This window comes from Lepisma saccharinum, chromosome 27 (genome assembly GCF_977018435.1).
Source record: "Lepisma saccharinum chromosome 27, izLepSacc3.1, whole genome shotgun sequence".
Classification (NCBI taxonomy): Eukaryota; Metazoa; Arthropoda; class Insecta; order Zygentoma; family Lepismatidae; genus Lepisma; species Lepisma saccharinum.
This window is the reverse complement of record NC_139255.1, coordinates 28,623,283-28,641,720: the sequence shown is the minus strand read 5'-3', so window position 1 is coordinate 28,641,720 and position 18,438 is coordinate 28,623,283. Positions and strand designations below refer to the sequence as shown.

Sequence of the window (18,438 nt, the reverse complement as noted above, 5' to 3'; positions counted from 1 at the left end):
ATTATCACCTTCCTTCTCCACTCTTCAGGCCACTCATAATCATCCAATCTGTTTGAGGTCTGCATTCTTACTGATAACTGATAATCTTGAATGAAAAGCATGGATCAAGAAAAATCTTGTGTTATCTGTTTAAATTCGTGCATATTCTACTCGTGCTCCCTGTATAATGTGCACTTGTTTCAAAAAATTGTGTGTGGAACAATTCTGACCGTTACATGATACCAAGTGAAATGGCTGTTTCACATTATTTTTCACCTTCTATTATAACATTTTGCACCACCAAGTAAAGCTGTGGAATTCTGGTGAAGATCGAGTGTGCACCTGCCATTGCATGGAGCTCAGAACATCAATATTTGTTGTGCAAGAAAAAAATTGCGACACCAAGTAAAGTTGTACAGTTTTGGTGGTGATCGAATAAATATGGTTGGGGGAGGTTAGCATGTATACTCACAGCGATGTTGTACATAGCAACATCTTTACATCATTTCTGTAACTTAAATTATGCTGCATGTTTGATATAATTATTTGCCACTTTCTCCTATCAAAACCCAAGTGCATTTGATGCACGGTAATTTGGATTCCACTTTAAACTGTAGGTCCAACCCCAATTAGCCTTTCTGTGTATGAAGTGGACTAAACAAACCAAAATCAGGATGCACGTGTTCCATGTTTAGATACGGCATTTGTATCGTAACATGTAACTGTTTTGAACAAAATTAAATTGCTAAAAAATATTAAAACATCAGTATCATAATTGGTATTACTATCAATATCAGTTCAGAGTGTAAATCTGAATGCTGCTTGTGAAATTTTGTTCTTTGTATATTGTCCATTGCAGGAATAATAATATGAATTGAGGTTATCATCCCCTAATGTTATCAAAGGATTATAGTGGAGTAGGTATGTTCTATTCAGCATGTGGCGTTAAAAGTTAGTTCAGAAATGACAATGTGAAACTTGTTTTAGGACATCATAATAAACTTGAAAGTCTCCCCTTACATTACTCAATGGTGCCAGTGCTTCATAACTCCACTTAATATTTTTGCAGGTGCTGTTGAGCTGGTGGAGTGTGCCAACCTCTTACCAGGCTTGAAGTATGCCAAAGGCCTTAACAGTTGGATCCTGATGTCTCGTGATATGGTGGAGTACCCATCTTTTGACGATGTTCCCGAAAAGTGGCACACTCAGATACGACCAACAATGTTCCCACCTAGCACAGAGGATGCTTCGAAATTCAACCTCGATCGCTGGTAAGAATTTCAGTTGTTATCATATTTTAGTAAATGTTCACAGTTTTGTGCTTGGTCTACTTTGGTTATTAGTATTGCCGGGGTCAATGTAACATCAGAAAGTACTGGTTTGAATTTAATTGCAAATACCAGCCAATGCTTTTCCAGAATCCAAGAATCTTGTGGGACCCTGAAAAATGCAGTGCAACTTTTTTGCAGTCTAAATATCCTGTAAATTAGGAAAAATGCATAATTTTCATTCATTTGGCAACAGCACTATGGGGAGAATTGATCTTGAATATTTTAAAGCAAAAAATGTGTACATTGATGTGGTTGTTCCAATTAAAAACTTAATTACAGAGAAATTTAGTACTCTCATTTTCCTTTTTAGTTTGTTTAGTTTGCCACTGCAATTAATAGAACAAACTAAAAACAGTTTTGTGGAAAATATGGGTTCTACGTTTCTCTCTAATTATTTACTACAGTCTCTCATTTCCCAAAATATGAATAAAAGCTTAAAATTGGTAAATATTCTGAAGTACTGTAAATTATTTCAATGTCCAAGTATGGTCATCAGCATCAGTGGAAATTGGTATCCAGTCTGTGGTGTTGGCTCAACCCTACTAATGAATACCTTCTTATTTATAAAAGATGAGAACAATTAATTGGCACTCTATCCTTATTGGTATGCTAGTAAGGCCACATATTTGTGGTAAATAAAAGTTCAAGATTTTGGTACCAAAACTGGGCACATTTTGGAATCAAAAATAATGTCATTTCTGTGTTAAAATGGAGAATAGAATCCCAAATTTGATTTGAAAACTCGTCTTATTACACAAAATAAACCTTTCATTTATACTAGTTATTCCTATGTAACGGAGTCCATGTTTACTTCTTAAATTTTTACGGCAGAATTAATCAATTTTTCCATGTTAGCATGCTCTAAATTTCATGTCAGTTTATTTCTCAATTTGCATCATTTCGTGACAAAACGTGCCTTTCAAAGACATGAAAAATGAATGTTACTGCGTGGTATTTTAAATTTTGTATTTCTGGCAAAATAAAAATATGCATGCCTCTACATATTGGTTTATTCCTATAAAATTTCAGATAATTTTTACTAGGGATGGGCCGATATGAAATTTTGGCCGATACCGATAAAGTACCGATATAAAATTTACCGATAACGATAACCGATATTCTACCGATCCGATATAAAATTAGAAATGGTCCTTGAAGAACCTGAAATATTCAATGATCTCCTTAATAAATGTGTGTTTCGAGGTGATTTCAATGCAAAAGAAGTTGAATATTTAGACATTACTTTTTCAGAAAGTAGGGCATGGAGATTAACCATAAAAATTACAACAAAATTGAAGAATTTTGCACTAAATTATAAGATATTTATCGATATATCGGATAGGTAAAATAATCGGTAATTTTACCGATACACCGATATGCCTATATCGGCCGATACCGATAGAGTACCGATTAATCGGTCCCATCCCTAATTTTTACTAAGTAATTGTTTCTATAACAAAAACTGGGTGCCCTATTTTGTTATCTGTATAAATACTGCAGCTGTCAAGAGTCGGTACCATACGTTAGAGAGAGAATGGCAGCATCTGTTTTTATCAAATTGATGATAACTGACATGCAATGAAACCCACCCAGATTTTATATTTTCTCCCATTGTCATTTAATTTTCATGGTTCCAAAAGAGCATGTTATAAATTTTTCCAATATTTTACATTCATCTTAGTCCTTAGATCTTCCTCTTCCACTTAAATCTCTCTCCCTTCCAATTTTGTGAGGTAAACTTAGTCCTCAGTACAAAAGCTCTATATTTGCTGCACTATATATTCTTGCCTGAGGCATTTCCAAGTATCAGTTGCCCCTTGGCAGAGTGGTTAGCACATCACACTTCGACACCAGGTGTCCCGGGTTCGAATGCCAGCCCGGGCATGGATGTTTGTGAGTGTCCATTCATCAATTTCATCATGTCATCACTCATCCCCATCTTCGCAAATTAGCCAAAAGTGGCACAAAAGCGAAGCAAAATAAAGCAAATCAATCAATTAATCCAAGTATCAGTATTGGAAGGGAATCAGTTTTAATTTCTGCCTAATTCCAGAAGAAAAATAGATTTATTATCTCATTAAAGTAAAGATGGAACCTTAAATATAATAGAAATTTAAAGTTTTCATATCTAGTTTGATGATTCAATTGCCATAAGGACACTAAGATATACGCGTAATTTTATGTACTGTATTTAAACTTGAAATTAAGTTTTGTACCAAGTTCAAAAATAAAAAATATATTGACAACAAATGTGTTTCTACAGATTGGTCCACTGTGCTTTATTGGTATTTGTAAATTTCATCAGTTTTAGTAAAAAAAAAATTCCAAAGTTGTATTTCCATAAAGTTGCTCATTTCAAGTGTATTAATTGTAACTGAACAAGTGATATTATTTGGAGTAGGGATGAACTGATATAGAATTCACTGATGCTAGGAATCTAAATTCTACCACATTTACTGTCCGAAACCAGGACATAATAAATTATGCTATATTCATAGTAATAAAAACACTATAACAGACTTTTTTCATTAAAGCAGATCCTATTTATTGATATATTAGATTGGTAAAGTAATCAGTAATATTGCTGATTAAACTGTCCCATCCCCAATTTAATAACTGTATAGTGTGATTATTTTCTTTAATTTTTCAGTATAAGGATCCTACCTCATCAACAGGACACAGGCGGTTTCTTCGTAGCAGTGTTGCAAAAGGTGAAACCATTACCCTGGGAAACTAGTGTCCAGAAGCAAGAGAGTGAGTCAGAGAATAAAGGAATTGAGAATGGAAAGGAGGTGCCATCTACAAAGGATTCCATCAAGCCTCCAGCACGGAAAAAGCGGAAAATATATGGCTACAAGGAGGACCCTTTCTTCTTTTTCAATGAAGATGAACCTATCTGGCCATCAATTAGGTGTGTATTAATTTTTGCACTAGATCAGGGAACAGCAAACTGTCAGTCTTGACTTGACAGCTTGCAAGATATTGTTAATGGTTTGGAAATTTTCAGCTTACACACTAATTGTACTGGCAGCAATCTTGAGGGAAAACTTTTGTAATGCTACGTCCTCCATATGTTGCAGACTTAAAAGTTGGTATTTCAAGAAGCAATAATAACAAAATAATGGATTTTACATTTTCTACATTATACATTCAATCTGGAATCATCAATCACGAATATCTCCCTTCAGGCTGCCAAAGATGTGAAAATCACATGGAAAATAATATATAGTTATTTTAAGTGGTTTTTTGTTTTATTTTCCAAGCGACGTTTAGTCCTGACTTCCCAGAAATTTCTCAAGCCAAGATAATCACACACAACATACAACTTCACTGAGGGAACGTCATATAAAGTTGTGTGTGCTTATCTTGGCTTTCTGGTAGTGATAGTGGGAAACCAGGATGAAACATGACATGAAAAATAAAATTAAAAAAACTTAAAATAACGAATATATAAAAAATGGGTTATGCAAACCTTTAAGAAATCACATGGGGAAAGATCTGGATGTAGCGAGGATGTTGAAATGTTTCCCAGCCAAATCCCTGTAGTGTATCGCTCACCAGATTGGAGTTGTGGAGGTGGACGTTATCATGGAGAAGGATGATGCTGTTCGATACCATTCCATAGCGTTTCCACTCTATCGCATCTCAATTTGTACAAAGTGCCTTCAACGTTCACTGTACACAACAGACATGCGGCTACGAACTTCTCCTCCAGCATCCTCATCAGTCAAAAAAGTAACCACATCTCTTTGCACTTTACTCGCCTCAATTCTGCTATTGGACGAATATCAATAACGTCACTTCCTGCGTAATAAACAAACAATTTGTGTGTACATGTGAGGTGTTGCTGTGCTTTCCTCCTTCCCCACAGATGGCAGTATCGTTTGTAAACAGCAGTGTTACCAGCTTTTGCACAACTTAAGTTCTATGTGTGGTAATTTGTTTTCATTTGAAGTGGGCCTCATACATAGAGGCATGCATATTAATTTTTTGACGAAAACGTGAAATGTAAAATAACACCTTGTAATGTTAATTTTTCATGTTTCTGAAAGGTATGAGGTGCATTTTCCTCCTTGTTTATTCACGAAATGATGCAAAATGAACTGCAAAATGTGAAATAGACTCTTAAACGTGAAATTAGAGTTTATTTACCGACCTGGCATTTTCTGAAGTTTGAATTATCCTGAAAGTTATGCAATTCACAGAAAATTGATTAATCCTGCTGTAAATATTTGAGAAGCAAAAATGGACCCCTTTATACAGGAATAAACTTATTACTCTGGTAACTGCATAAATGTGATATTAGAGGGATTGTTTATTTTGTGTAAAAAGTGCGGTTTTTAAATCAAATTTAGGATTATTTTCACAATTTTAAGACCAAAATGTCATTTTATAAACCACTTTTGTTCCGATTTTGCACCGCTATAACACCAAAATTTTATTTTATTTACCGCTTTTGAACCTGAAATTGATTGTTTTTGTACCGAATTTTTGCTTTTTTTTACCAAAAATATGTGCCTCTACTCATAAGTTTCATTTGATGACTTTTTTAATTTTTTTTATTTAAGTGAATGCTTTAACAATGTTCCTCTACTATAATTCTGAACATTACAAACATGATAGTGAAATTGACTATTCTTATTTTTGTTTATTTTGTATATTTCAGGGACTTCTATAAAATAGACCCTGAACTGAAGCCTACACTTCTGTTGACGAGGTGTAAGGAAGGTAAAAAAAAGAATGTATACTTCACATCACCAGCTGTTCGAGATATAGTTCTAAATAATGAAGAGAAAATAAAGGTAATTCATGGAAATATCTCTTCTCTCTCTCTCTCTCTTTCTCTCTCTTTCTATCTCTCTATCTGTCTCCCTCTCTCCCTCCCCCTCCACACCTTGAACTTCCAGAAGTTAGGTTTTCGTGCTACAGAAGGGAGGGAAGAGGCATGGTTCCCCGGAGGTGGGGGGAGGAGGTGCACAACTTGCATTTCTCATACCTCCAGGGAGAAAGGTGCCTCGTCGAGAAAGTGTTGGTTGAGAATTTAGGTCAAAAGGTATAGGAAAGAACACTTACTAAAAAGATGATGTAAAATGTAAAATTTACATATTTGAAACCGCGCAATACTCTATTAAAAGAATGTTCGAAACTGCAGAAGGCAAACTGCCGATTGGTGCTCGGGGTAGGCGAAGTAGGCAATTCGCACATTGTTAGTATGTAAGGAAATATGATTGGATCTAGTTCAATTATTTTTAATCTGAAATTTTTCAACGGACGCTATATCATTTGGTTATCAGAATGAAGCTGAAAATGCACGAGCGATGGGCAGAAAGGGTGATATTTTACTCACTAGCGGAAACATATTCGTGCCAAATCAGTTGTGTGTGGGGGGGGGGGGTGAAGTTGGGATAAATTATTCTTCTACATGAGGCAGAGAATGTTTTCTCCATGCATATTGCATAACTCGTATGTTGTAAAGTGATGGGGCCAGGAAAAATGAGAATAAACGAGGGGTGCAGCAATATTTTCTGAGAGTAGCCAAATTTAGTACACATCTAAATGCTATTAAAATGCGTATTTGGGCTAACAAGCATGGTGCTGATCACATCACCTTCATTGGCAAAAATCAAAGAATATGTGTTGTAAATGCGGCCAGAGCATGGTGCTGATCACACCATCTGTCACATCCCCATATATATACATATACAGGGTGTCGCAAAACCCTTTCAACAACGCTTGGGTGCTGGTAGATATCATAAAAACAAGTAACTTTTCCCTATAAAGTTTACCTCGAAAGTGCTTAGTTTCTGCGCTATAAGCGCTTAAAATCTATCCTGTACGTCTGCCACCTTTGGCTAATCGCGAAGATGAGGATGATATGATGAAATAACAAATGACACCAATGTCTAGACCAGGATTTAAACCCGAGACACCTGGCACCGTAGCGAGTTGTGCTTACCAGGGAGTGTTTCGTGTATCATGCAAAATCAACAATTCCAAGGGACACATGAGATAGGGGAAATCCACGAATGAACAAATGTAAACATGTAAGCATGATGTGTTTGTTGCCTCGTTTCGACCACGCAGACTGTAATGTTATTACAATTTATTTATTAGAAAATTGTGAACTATCGCTATTGCGAATCGAATTAGTTATAAAAAGTAGGTTGAAAAGAAACAAGAATCTCCGGCAGATGAATATTCTTGAGCCACTTGAGCCACTCGTACTTACTATTTGCCTGAAAGTGCAGAAAAATAACGTACAATGAGAAGAATAGAAATTCACAAGAATTATCCCGGAAATTCACCTAGATGTCAAAATTCCGCTCGTTTGCTACAAAACATTGTTTCCAGGGTGAACTAAAAGTTGACATTTTGGTGCCTTCCAAGAATGTTACTCTTACATTTCAATGTTGATATCAAGTTGCTACAATGAATGTACAATTTATGACGTACTCAATGGTTTCCTTTTGTTCATTTTTTTTCACGTTCAATGATCAGAATGCTAAGCAAAGACACAAAATGAGAAATTTTTTCCCATACATGAAAAGAGTGTAAATTACAAGGATTTCTCTTGATGTACAAATATCAAACAATATCGTGAAGTGCGGAACAAACTAGTACAGACAGTAGGCACCGAACTCACTGTAATTCCTTTCAATAAAATATTAATTTCTTCCTACAAATTCTTTAATAGAGCATTCAAGATGAACCAGTTTGAGTGAAGAGAAAGAGAGAAAGAGGGAGAGAGGGTGTTTTTAATTCGCATGTTCCTAGTATTGCAAATAATCGTTGGAATTTTTTTGAAACCCACTTTTAAAACACACAATTTTTCTTACATGCATATCAGTTGTCGCTAAAATGTATATGTTGCCAATGTTTTCTAAAATAAGCCAGGGGTCTTGGGTTAGAATCCCCGCTTGGGCATGCATGTTTGTGAGTGTCCATTCATCAATTTCATCATATCATCCATCACTCATCCCATCTTCGCAAATTAGACAAAAGTGGCACAAAAAGCGAAGTAAAATAAAGCAAATCGATGAATGAATGAATCAATCATTAAATTAAATTAGCCTTGCAATTATTTCCTCATGAGACAAACACGATTAGTAATAACGCTAGCACACATAGCAATAATTTTCAAATGAATTGGAATAACATTACAGTCTGCGTGGTCGAAACGAGGCAGCAAACACATCATGTTTACATTTGTTCGTTTGTGGATTTCCCCTATCTCATGTGTCCCTTGCAATTGTTGATATTACATGATACAAGAAACACTCCGTGGTGATGTGGTTAGCACAACTCGCTACGGCGCCAGGTGTCTCGGGTTTAAATCCTGGCCTAGACATTGGTGTCATTTGTTATTTCATCATATCATCCTCATCTTCGCGATTAGCCAAAGGTGGCAGAAAAGCAAATTAAAATAAAGCCAATCAATCAATCAATTATAGAGATATTTTAGAATGAATAATCTTTAATTTCAGTCTGCCCATTATTTGTCTTGGTAAGTTTATAAATACTGTCAATGCTTCTTACAACATCGCAAGTATCATTAATGTTTTGGATTTTGCTCAGGCAAGACTCCCAAGTTGTTGTTTTCAAGCCGTCTCTCTTAACGAGGAACGCTAGTGGCAACCCTGCCACGCGCCCCTGGTAGTTATGTCAGAGCAAGCATTTGTTGGGTTGGGTTGCATACGTACAGGATAGATTTTAAGCGCTTATAGCGCAGAAACTAAGCACTTTCGAGGTAAACTTTATAGGGAAAAGTTACTTGTTTTTATGATATCTACCAGCACCCAAGCGTTGTTGAAAGAGTTTTGCGACACCCTGTATATGTCATGGCATGGTGCAAATTGCATGTGAAACTACCTTCACCTTTTTCTCATGCCCACTATGATATCATCACTAATTTTGTAATTACTGAAAAGTGCCAAGTATTTCTGCCCCAATTTTCATGCTCGTGTGCAAGTGAGAGCCCCTTACACAAGACATCTTAACCAATTAATGTAATGGGGATAATCGATTTCCCATCTCTCTCCCTCTGACGTCTCAAATTATGTTGTTGTTTCTGAACCTGAATATGCACATTCAACAAGCATAGCGTATGGCCACTAAAAAGAAAGAAAATAGCCCATCTTCCCCCACAGGAACTTATTAATCTGCCACTGCACAGCTATGCAGTAATTGAAAGATTCAACCTTTTTCTCTTTCTTGAATGCTGGTCATCTGATATCTTGCTTATATGTGGGAAGTATTGACATGACAGCATGGGAGAGCATCTAATCAGTGATCCTTCTCCCTCCTTTCTTTCTGTAACTTGGCCGGGAATGAGCACACTTCTGATAAGACTTGTTCAACTGCATTGTCGCCGATCCACCACCTGTTTGTCTCCCCCTTCCACCATTACAAATGGGTCAGAGGTGAGTCTGCGAAGCAGGCAGCTGGCAACAGGGTTTTGTCTCGAGGCTCCAGAGCTATGACTCATCCACTCTGAAGGAAAGATAAACTGCATTGTTTTGAATCTTGCCTCCCAACGTTATTTTGCATTGACGATAGGAAGCAGGAGCACCAGATACAAAGCGAGGAGTTAAAGAAAAGAAGACAACCTGTTTTTTTTTCTTGTTCTTCCATCTGATAAACACCTTGAACAAACAGAGCAGTGCAGGAAGGAAATGCACATGATGCTAATAATAATATAATTGCTGCTTCTCGGAAGGATTCAGGTGCTGAAAAAATGAGAAACTAATGGTGGAAGGGGTGTTTACCCTCTGCAAGACTTCTAAATCCAATAATAAATCGTGGATTAACATGGATTTAAATAACAATCAGTGGGGTGCCCAAATGGGGTTGATGGGGGTCCTAAGCCCACCCTCCCTCTGGCCAATATTTCTAAAAAAGGAGGTAAAGAACGTCAAAGGCAGGAAAAGATGACAAAGTGAGGACTGACTACTTTAAAAAGTATACGTAACCCCATCCCCACTTTCGAAAATCTGTGCGCGTCACTGATAATTTATTGCTACATCTAGACATGCGTAAGTTTGACAAAGCTTGTTTTGTTCACTTCATGCTGTTGGGCTGATTGGTACTGAATACATATGCAGCTCAAAGTGGAGTCTGAACCATTCTGCGTGTCTTCAGGACACTTTGATTACAGTATATAAAGATTCTTCTAAGAATAGCAACTAATTACCAGTTTACATAGTAAACGGAGATCTCACAATCAGATGCATAAACTGAACCTAATAGGTGGCAGTTAGAAGCAGTCATCCACCATCCCTACCCTCAAAAGTGGGTCCCGTTAATCCGACATTGACTTTCACAGCATGACTTGCTTTTTTTGTTAGAAATTCGTTATCATACTTCTTTCCCGTTGTTAAATAATTTTTGATACAATATACCTCCTAAAAAGTTGATTGTGTAGTCCTTTGTTAATGACACTTGAGTTTCACCCCTTCTTTATGTTTTTCCCGCATTTTACTTTTTTTTATTTACAGGCCCCTGAAAAATGGAAAATCGGGGTTTAACTACCTTTTTCGTGACTAACGTAACATTTATACACACACATTCAGGACCCTCAAACTAGCAGTTAGCAGCACAAGATTTCTTCCATTAAGGCATTTACACACTCCATATATATATATATATATATATATATATATCATATTATTTGGCCAGTAATACATTTTAATTATTATTTTCTCTTTCCTTATCTATTCTTTCATCCAAAGTACCATAAAAATCAGAACATTCCTTCATTTTGTGATGAACTTATTTCAACCACATTGCACATAAATGTCGCCATCTTGAATGGAATACTGTTGTCATATTCAGAAACTGCAGAATTTAAGCTTTACAACGATATATAATAGGGATGGGACCGATTAATCGGTACTCTATCGGTTTCGGCCGATATAGGCATATCGGTGTATCGGTTTATCGGTAAAATTACCGATTATTTTACCGATTCGATATATCGATAAATATCTTATAATTTAGTGCAAAATTCTAACATTTTGTTGTAATTTTTATGGATAATCTCCATGCCCTTCTTTCTAAAAAGGTAAATGTCAAATATTCAACTTCTTTTCACTGCAGTCACCTTGAAACACGCATTTATTAAGGAGATCAATGATCATTTCAGGTTCTTCAAGGACGATTTCTAATTTTATATCGGATCGGTAGAATATCGGTTATCGGTAAATTTTATATCGGTACTTTATCGGTATCGGCCAAAATTTCATATCGGCCCATCCCTAATATATAACATGATAGGGTTCCGTAAACGTGAGAAATCAATGCAAGTGTCTCAAAATCATGGAATGACCTTGACCGTGCTTAATACGCACCACAGTTTTTGGAGGCAAGAATTTTGGAAAAAAGTGTTCATTATACGCGAGTTAATACGGTAGTTTGGCTTCGTATGAGTATATTTTACATTTGTGTGTATTATTCCAGATCACAGGGTTATGTGATATAAGTTCACCCTGTCATGAACTGCAGTGTTATGAAAAAAAGATCCTTCAACAATTAAGTCAGATTTGGCATGTTTGACCAATTTTAAAAATCTAAGACAACTAATTACGTACGTGAAATTCTGTATTTCCATATTGCACAATTTAATGGTTAAATCCTATTAATTTCAAAGACTCCCTGTCTTCATTCAGTAAGGGTATGGCATCTGGAGTGGGGACTAAACAACGGGTACACCGAACACCAGCTATCCATGTGATGTGCAGAAGCCCAGCTCAGACACCCACGAGACAGATAACCCGAACCAAATTTCCAAACTCAAATGGATCGCTTTCCCATACCACGCCACCATATCAGGCAAATTCGCCAAGGCCCTCAAACACTTAAAAATCCAACAGGCACACAAACCTATATCCCAAATCGGAAGAGCACTACCTAATTTCAAGACATACTACCTACCCAAACTTGCATCCCCAGGTGTCTACAAGGCCACATGCCAATGCCACAACAGGTACATCGGCATCCGCACTGTCCAAGAATGGATTGACGAACACGTAAAAGATGCCAAAAAAGGACGCACCAAAATCAGGCCTTCCTCAACACCTCCACTCCACAAACCACACCATCTCCTTCCACATCCATACTTCACCCAACTGGCTTGGTCATAGAAAACACTGTCAAAGAAACCCATTCCATCATCCAACAGAAACCAGCACTGAACCTGGACAATTGACAGACACACCCGACCTGGCACCCTGTCCTCAATAAGATCCCAGACCAGGAAAAGAAAAGATGCAGTGTGCATACTCGACCCCCTTCCAGCTACATGGGGAGCAGGAATTACACCGCACCGAGCAGAACGGCCCAGCCCCCCAACCACCACTCGGCAGCGCCACCTGACAACAGGAAACAAAAAGCACAGCAGACGACAAACCAGGATTCACACACCAGCTCTACCAAACGGGAGAAATTGCAACTACCGCTGCCCGGTCACAAACGAAGCAGTGACGAGGTACCATCCCCGCTCCAGACGCTGTACCCTTAGTGAATGAAATTAATAGGATTTAACCATTAAATTGTGCAACTCGGAAGGAATTTCAAAATTTCACGTAAGTAATTTTAAACTGTGTTTACCACATCCATCATGATAAGACAACTAAGATTGATGTAGATATTTAATTTCTGTTTTGTAATTTTATTAACTTTCATAATGTTGCTGAGTTTTGTAGTAATTGAGCTTTGATTCGAAACTTTCCTTCTCTTTTACAGCTGATCAACACTGGCGTAAGATGTTTTGTACGTTGTGATAACAAGGGAGTGACATGTGATTTTCGCTTAGCTCAAGAGGTGAGTTCATTATATAATCATGGCACTATGAGGTCTGTAAATAAGAAAGTAATGAGATTATCAACATTGCACACCTACAACCTTGGTGACAATGAAGTTCGACCAGAAAGGAATACGTGATTAAATGCACAGAGGCATAGGCGGTGGAATGGGTGACCCGCAGAAGTGACGCATGTGTGTAAGAGGAGGCGTGTGAGCAGGCAAGAATCGTGATCCCAGCATGTTGCACCCAAGGTCACGTAAAGAACGAAAACGGGGAACTATACGTGTGACATTGAACTTCGACCAGGCACCAGACCCATACGGTAAATTCCAGATAGTGGCGCATTCGACGGAAGCATGACGTCACGGACACGATAAGGGAGTCCGCCGTATATAAGAGCGTGCTGTGCACCGAGGAACCGCAGTGCATCATCACCATGGCCAGGGGCAAACCTATTGACAACACCGTGAGGAGAAGAGTGGTGGAGTTGCAACGGGATGGACTCAGTGAACGGGAAATAGGGCGCCAACTGAACTTACCCAAGTCAACCGTCCACTGCATCATCAAACACCACCAAAATACGGGTACTACAGAGCCAGGTAAGGCCCCCAGTCGAAAACGCCTGCTGAGCGTGCGTGACCTACGGATATTTAGGCACTATATCCAGACCAACAATCATGTTTCTGTGGCCGAATTACGACTGTGGACACGAGAACACTTTCACATTGAGGTGTCAACCAGAACCATTCGCCGTTACCTACAGCGATGCGGTTACAGAGTGTACAAGGCGAAACGTAAACCCTTCCTTTCCATGTTGAACAAAGGCAATCGACTACGGTGGGCACTAATGTACCGGGGATGGACATTTCGGCAGTGGAAAAGGGTTTTGTGGACGGACGAATCCATTTTCAATGTTGTGTAAGGGAAAATATGGAAAACAGTCACTTGTCGGAAGGAGGAACAGAATGAAGCAAAATGTTATGCACGTCGGGTACAGAAACCTGCGTCAGTGATGGTATGGGGATGCATGACGGCATCTGGGGTTAGCCCACTACACGTCTGTGAGGGCATTGTGAATGCACATGCCTATACACGCATACTGCAGCGGCATCTTCCCACAGTGCGAAGGCACCTGTTCCACAGGCGGCGTCTCATCTTTCAATACGACAATGCCAGGCCTCATACAGCGCGGCTGACAAGAGAATGGTTGACTTGTCATCACGTGCGAACTCTGCCATGGCCACCATCGAGTCCCGACCTCTCGCCCATTGAGAATGTGTGGCGTGTTCTTAAGCAACGTGTGCAACAGAGGGAACCCATGACAGTGGCTGCTCTTATCGCCTGCCTGCAGGAGGAATGGCACCGCATCAATGTGGAATACCTTGAACGACTCGTCCGCAGCATGCCCCGATGCATTGCCACAGTTATTCGCCGACGGGGTGGCGTCACACCATGGTAAACAGGATCCCCTCGAACAGTGGTCGAACTTCAATGTCACGTGTAGATGGACGAAAATGTTTTATTTTGTGTGGACACCATACATTGCTGCGTTGCAGCGGAAATTTATGTTTTCCTTTGTTCCATGTAGCCTGCTGAATAAAATATGTTCAGCATATGCATGTGTTCTCCTTCTTTCACAACACACTCATATATTTGTGACTGGTCGAACTTCATTGTCACTAAGGTTGTACTTGAATGCTGCAGGCTTATTGGTCAGGGAAAAGGCTACATAAACATCTCATCGACTGTTAGTACAAATTGCAAGTTGCGGGCAGCAATAGTTATTGCGGCATTTCATGAATTGGTTTATTTGTTGTGTGTCACAAAAGATAGAAGAGCTCAATTTTGATCAATGATGTGCGATAAAAGTTTTGTGTGAAGATCGGAGAAAATGCCACACAAATGTTTAAAAAATGCAGTTTCAGACTTCCAGTGCTGCTATAAGGACCAGGAAATAAAAGTTGCTTTGAAATTTGAACGTGAATGCAGAAGTATTGCCGAAATAATGTCATTACTTTATTTACAAGTTTTGTTTTCCTTTACACAGACTTTCCTGATAAAGCAAAAGTAGGATAAAAGCATAGCAGTATCTTTTATTGTGCTCCATTTTATGAAACTTTTAACTTCATCGATTTTATTTTGTAGTGGCATTAGAACAAGTGTTATTTCTTAAGTTTTTGTTGAAAGTTCAGTTCAAAATAGCTTAATATAACCAGTAAAGTGTTAGTAGTGTTTTTTTCCCCACTTGTTTAATTTTCTTTTACTTGTGAATAATAATGTTCATAATTATGAGGGATTATTCAGAAAGTAAGTTGGGGTGGCCTGTTCGAAGTAGCGATGTACAGTAAAACCTCGTTAATCCTGACCCCGATGAGCCGGACTTAACTTAATTCGAACAGGCAAAAGAAAAAAAAAGTGAAGGAATAAATTCTAAACTGTCCCAACAGAATATAGACATGTACTATGTATGTACAATGCAGAGCCAGGTCTGTCAGGCACATCATCATAGTATGGGTGTCGCGTATGTACAGTATTGCTTTATATTTTACTGTACTGTATAGTGTATTTAGGCCTATGCCCTTTAAATACACCATAATAAACTTGTTTTGTTGCTATAAACTGAGTTTTAATGCACTTTCTACTGTTCTTTCAGGTTATTTCAGTAAATCTGGACTTTCGTTAAACTGGTGAACTAATCCCCCTATTAGTCCGGATTAACGAGGTTTTACTGTATTTGTATCAAATTTATCCTTACAGCATAAACTATTTAGTTGTTAATACACTTTTCAGACTGAGACAGATTTTAGTTGACCCTTGTTGTAGAAATCAGCTATTTACATGCAGAGCAACTTCCATACTTTACTTTTGATTCCATCAGTAAAAGTAAAACCATCTCATAACCATACCATCACTCAGTCGCACGGTCCTATCATTCAGAAATCAGATTTATGAATTTGATTCCCCACTCCCTTTCGAATGTCTTGAATGTGTGTGGCTCTTGGAGCAAACATACACATACTGCCAGCACACAATCGATCTGTGACTAGGCCATACGTTATCCATAACTGTGCATGCTCAATGAACAAACAACAAAATGTAGGGTACAAGGAAACTTGTATGCATGACAAAGACTCGGAAGGTACATTTCTTTGATGAGGGTCTGCAAAATCTTATTTTCCGATATGGCAAATGCCTTAACAGTGATTGACAGTATGGAGAAATAGTTCTTTTCGTAAGGGTTCTGACCATGATATATGTGTGTCCTTTTTCTAACAGGCTATTAATTTTAGAATTGAACCAAATATTTATGGTGAATAAAAGATCAAGAAGTTTGATTTAAAAACTACACTTACTACACAAAATATAATTTCCATTCTAATAGCACATTTATGAAGTTACCAGAGTATTAACTTTATTGCTGCCTAAAGGAGTTAGTTAATTTTTCCTTCTCAGATTTTTACAACAAAATTAATCAATTTTCTGTGAATTTGCATTATTTGCGGGGTAATTAAGGCTTCAGGAAGTGTTGTGTCAGAAAATAAACTCTAAATTTTGTGTTTAAGAGTTTATTTTGTGGTTCCATTTTGCATTATTTCATGACAAGACATGGTAGGAAAACATACCTTGAACATTTCAGAAACATGAAAATGAACATTACAGTGTGTTATTACAGATTTCACTTTTGTCAAAAAAAGAAATATTCATGTCTCTTGTTAATTTGTCAATGTATAAATGTAAGAGGTATATCAGTTTCAGAATCATAATTCAAGTGTCGTCATTTTATGATCATGAAACTGCAGGACTTTGAAAATTTCTCTTGGCAAATTTTCTATTTTATTAATGTAGCATTAGCTTGAACTAGGGATGAGCTGATACAAAATATTTTGCAAATACCAATGAAGTGTTGATATAAAATTAAGGATATTGAAACCTATAATCTACCAATCCAGCAAAAAATTACAAATTAATTAACCTCTTTAATTAATGTCTATAACTAGGTAACTGCCATAATTTTTACCTTTGAAACAGAAATTGCAGGTTCAGATTCTTAATTTACAAAACCTGACCTTATGAATTATAAATCTACGAGGGTTATTTTTTAAGTAATTCAGTTTTGCAATAAAAACTAAATTTATTTTCTGAATTTACATACAGTTCTCTATTTTTCTACATAATTTTCTTGCCGGTTTAAACATTTATCGTAACGAACTATGAGTTTTTGGATACCCTCCTTATAGAACTCTTGCCACCTGTGATGATAGCCAGTAGCTCATGGTCGTTTAGAACTCTGCCACCTGTGATGATAGCCAGTTGTTCACGGTCGATTTCACTTCTTCATAAGTGTGTAACATTTTTGACCCTCTACAATGAGGAAGGTGATGAGTTTTTGAGTCAAATCGTTACAGAAGATGAGACATGGGTGTCCCACGTGACTCCTGAGTCTAAACAACAATCGATGGAGTGGCGACACATCATTGCCATTCAAAGCGCAAGATCATGGCAGCTGTGTTTTTGGACAGGCAGGGTGTTTTGTTAGTGGACCTTTTGCCGCAAGGAACAACAATTAACTCAGCTTCCTACTGTGAGACCCTAAGCAATCTTCGTCGAGCAATCCAGAACAAACGGTGTGGAATGCTGTCAGCCGGTGTCGTACTGATTCATGACATTGCAAGATCACATGCTGCAACTCAAACTCAAGATCTGATCGAATCTTTTGGCTGGGAGGTATTCGATCATCTGCTATACAGTCCAGACCTTGCATCTAGCAACTACCACCTCTTCCGCCATCTGAAGACCTTCCTGGGCAGCAAGCGTCTAGACACTGATGAAGTGAAAACGACCATGAGTAACTGGCTACCATCACAGGCGGCAGAGTTCTATGAGGAGGGTATCCAAAAACTTGTAGTTAGTTATGATAAATGTTTAAACTGGCAAGGAAATTATGTAGAAAAATGGAGAAGTGTATGTAAATTACTTCGTTTTTATTGCAAAACTGACTTTACTTAAAAAAATAACCCTCGTATATTCATCAAGAGTAGTAACAAAATGGCAAGAGTTTTACGCTAAATTACAATTTATTTGTTTGCCATATCAGATTGGTATTTTTATCAATACAATATACATATATCAACTGATACCAAATCTGTTCCAGCCCTATACAGGGTGAGATTAAAGTCGCTTTCCCCCAAAATGTACATTGCTAATTTCTTTGTGGAAAGCTACTTTTATTTCATCCTGTATTAATGACTAAAGAAGAGCACAAACATAATTCAGACTCGCATGTTATGCTGACTACCATATCACTGAGCTATTCTCTCAATAACTAAT

General features: G+C 37.7%; 1 protein-coding gene across 2 annotated transcripts in view; it reads left to right on the top strand.

Moving 5' to 3' along the window:
• Positions 1–18,438, top strand: part of Nsun2 (tRNA (cytosine(34)-C(5))-methyltransferase Nsun2) — a 56,425-nt gene that overhangs the window by 21,443 nt on the left and 16,544 nt on the right. For both annotated transcript variants that reach the window (XM_083113499.1, XM_083113498.1), the window contains exons 9-12: positions 1,049–1,250; positions 3,961–4,221; positions 5,977–6,112; positions 13,050–13,127. In XM_083113499.1, the coding sequence (XP_082969625.1) occupies positions 1,049–1,250; positions 3,961–4,221; positions 5,977–6,112; positions 13,050–13,127 (677 nt within the window). The remainder of the gene's footprint in view (positions 1–1,048; positions 1,251–3,960; positions 4,222–5,976; positions 6,113–13,049; positions 13,128–18,438) is intronic.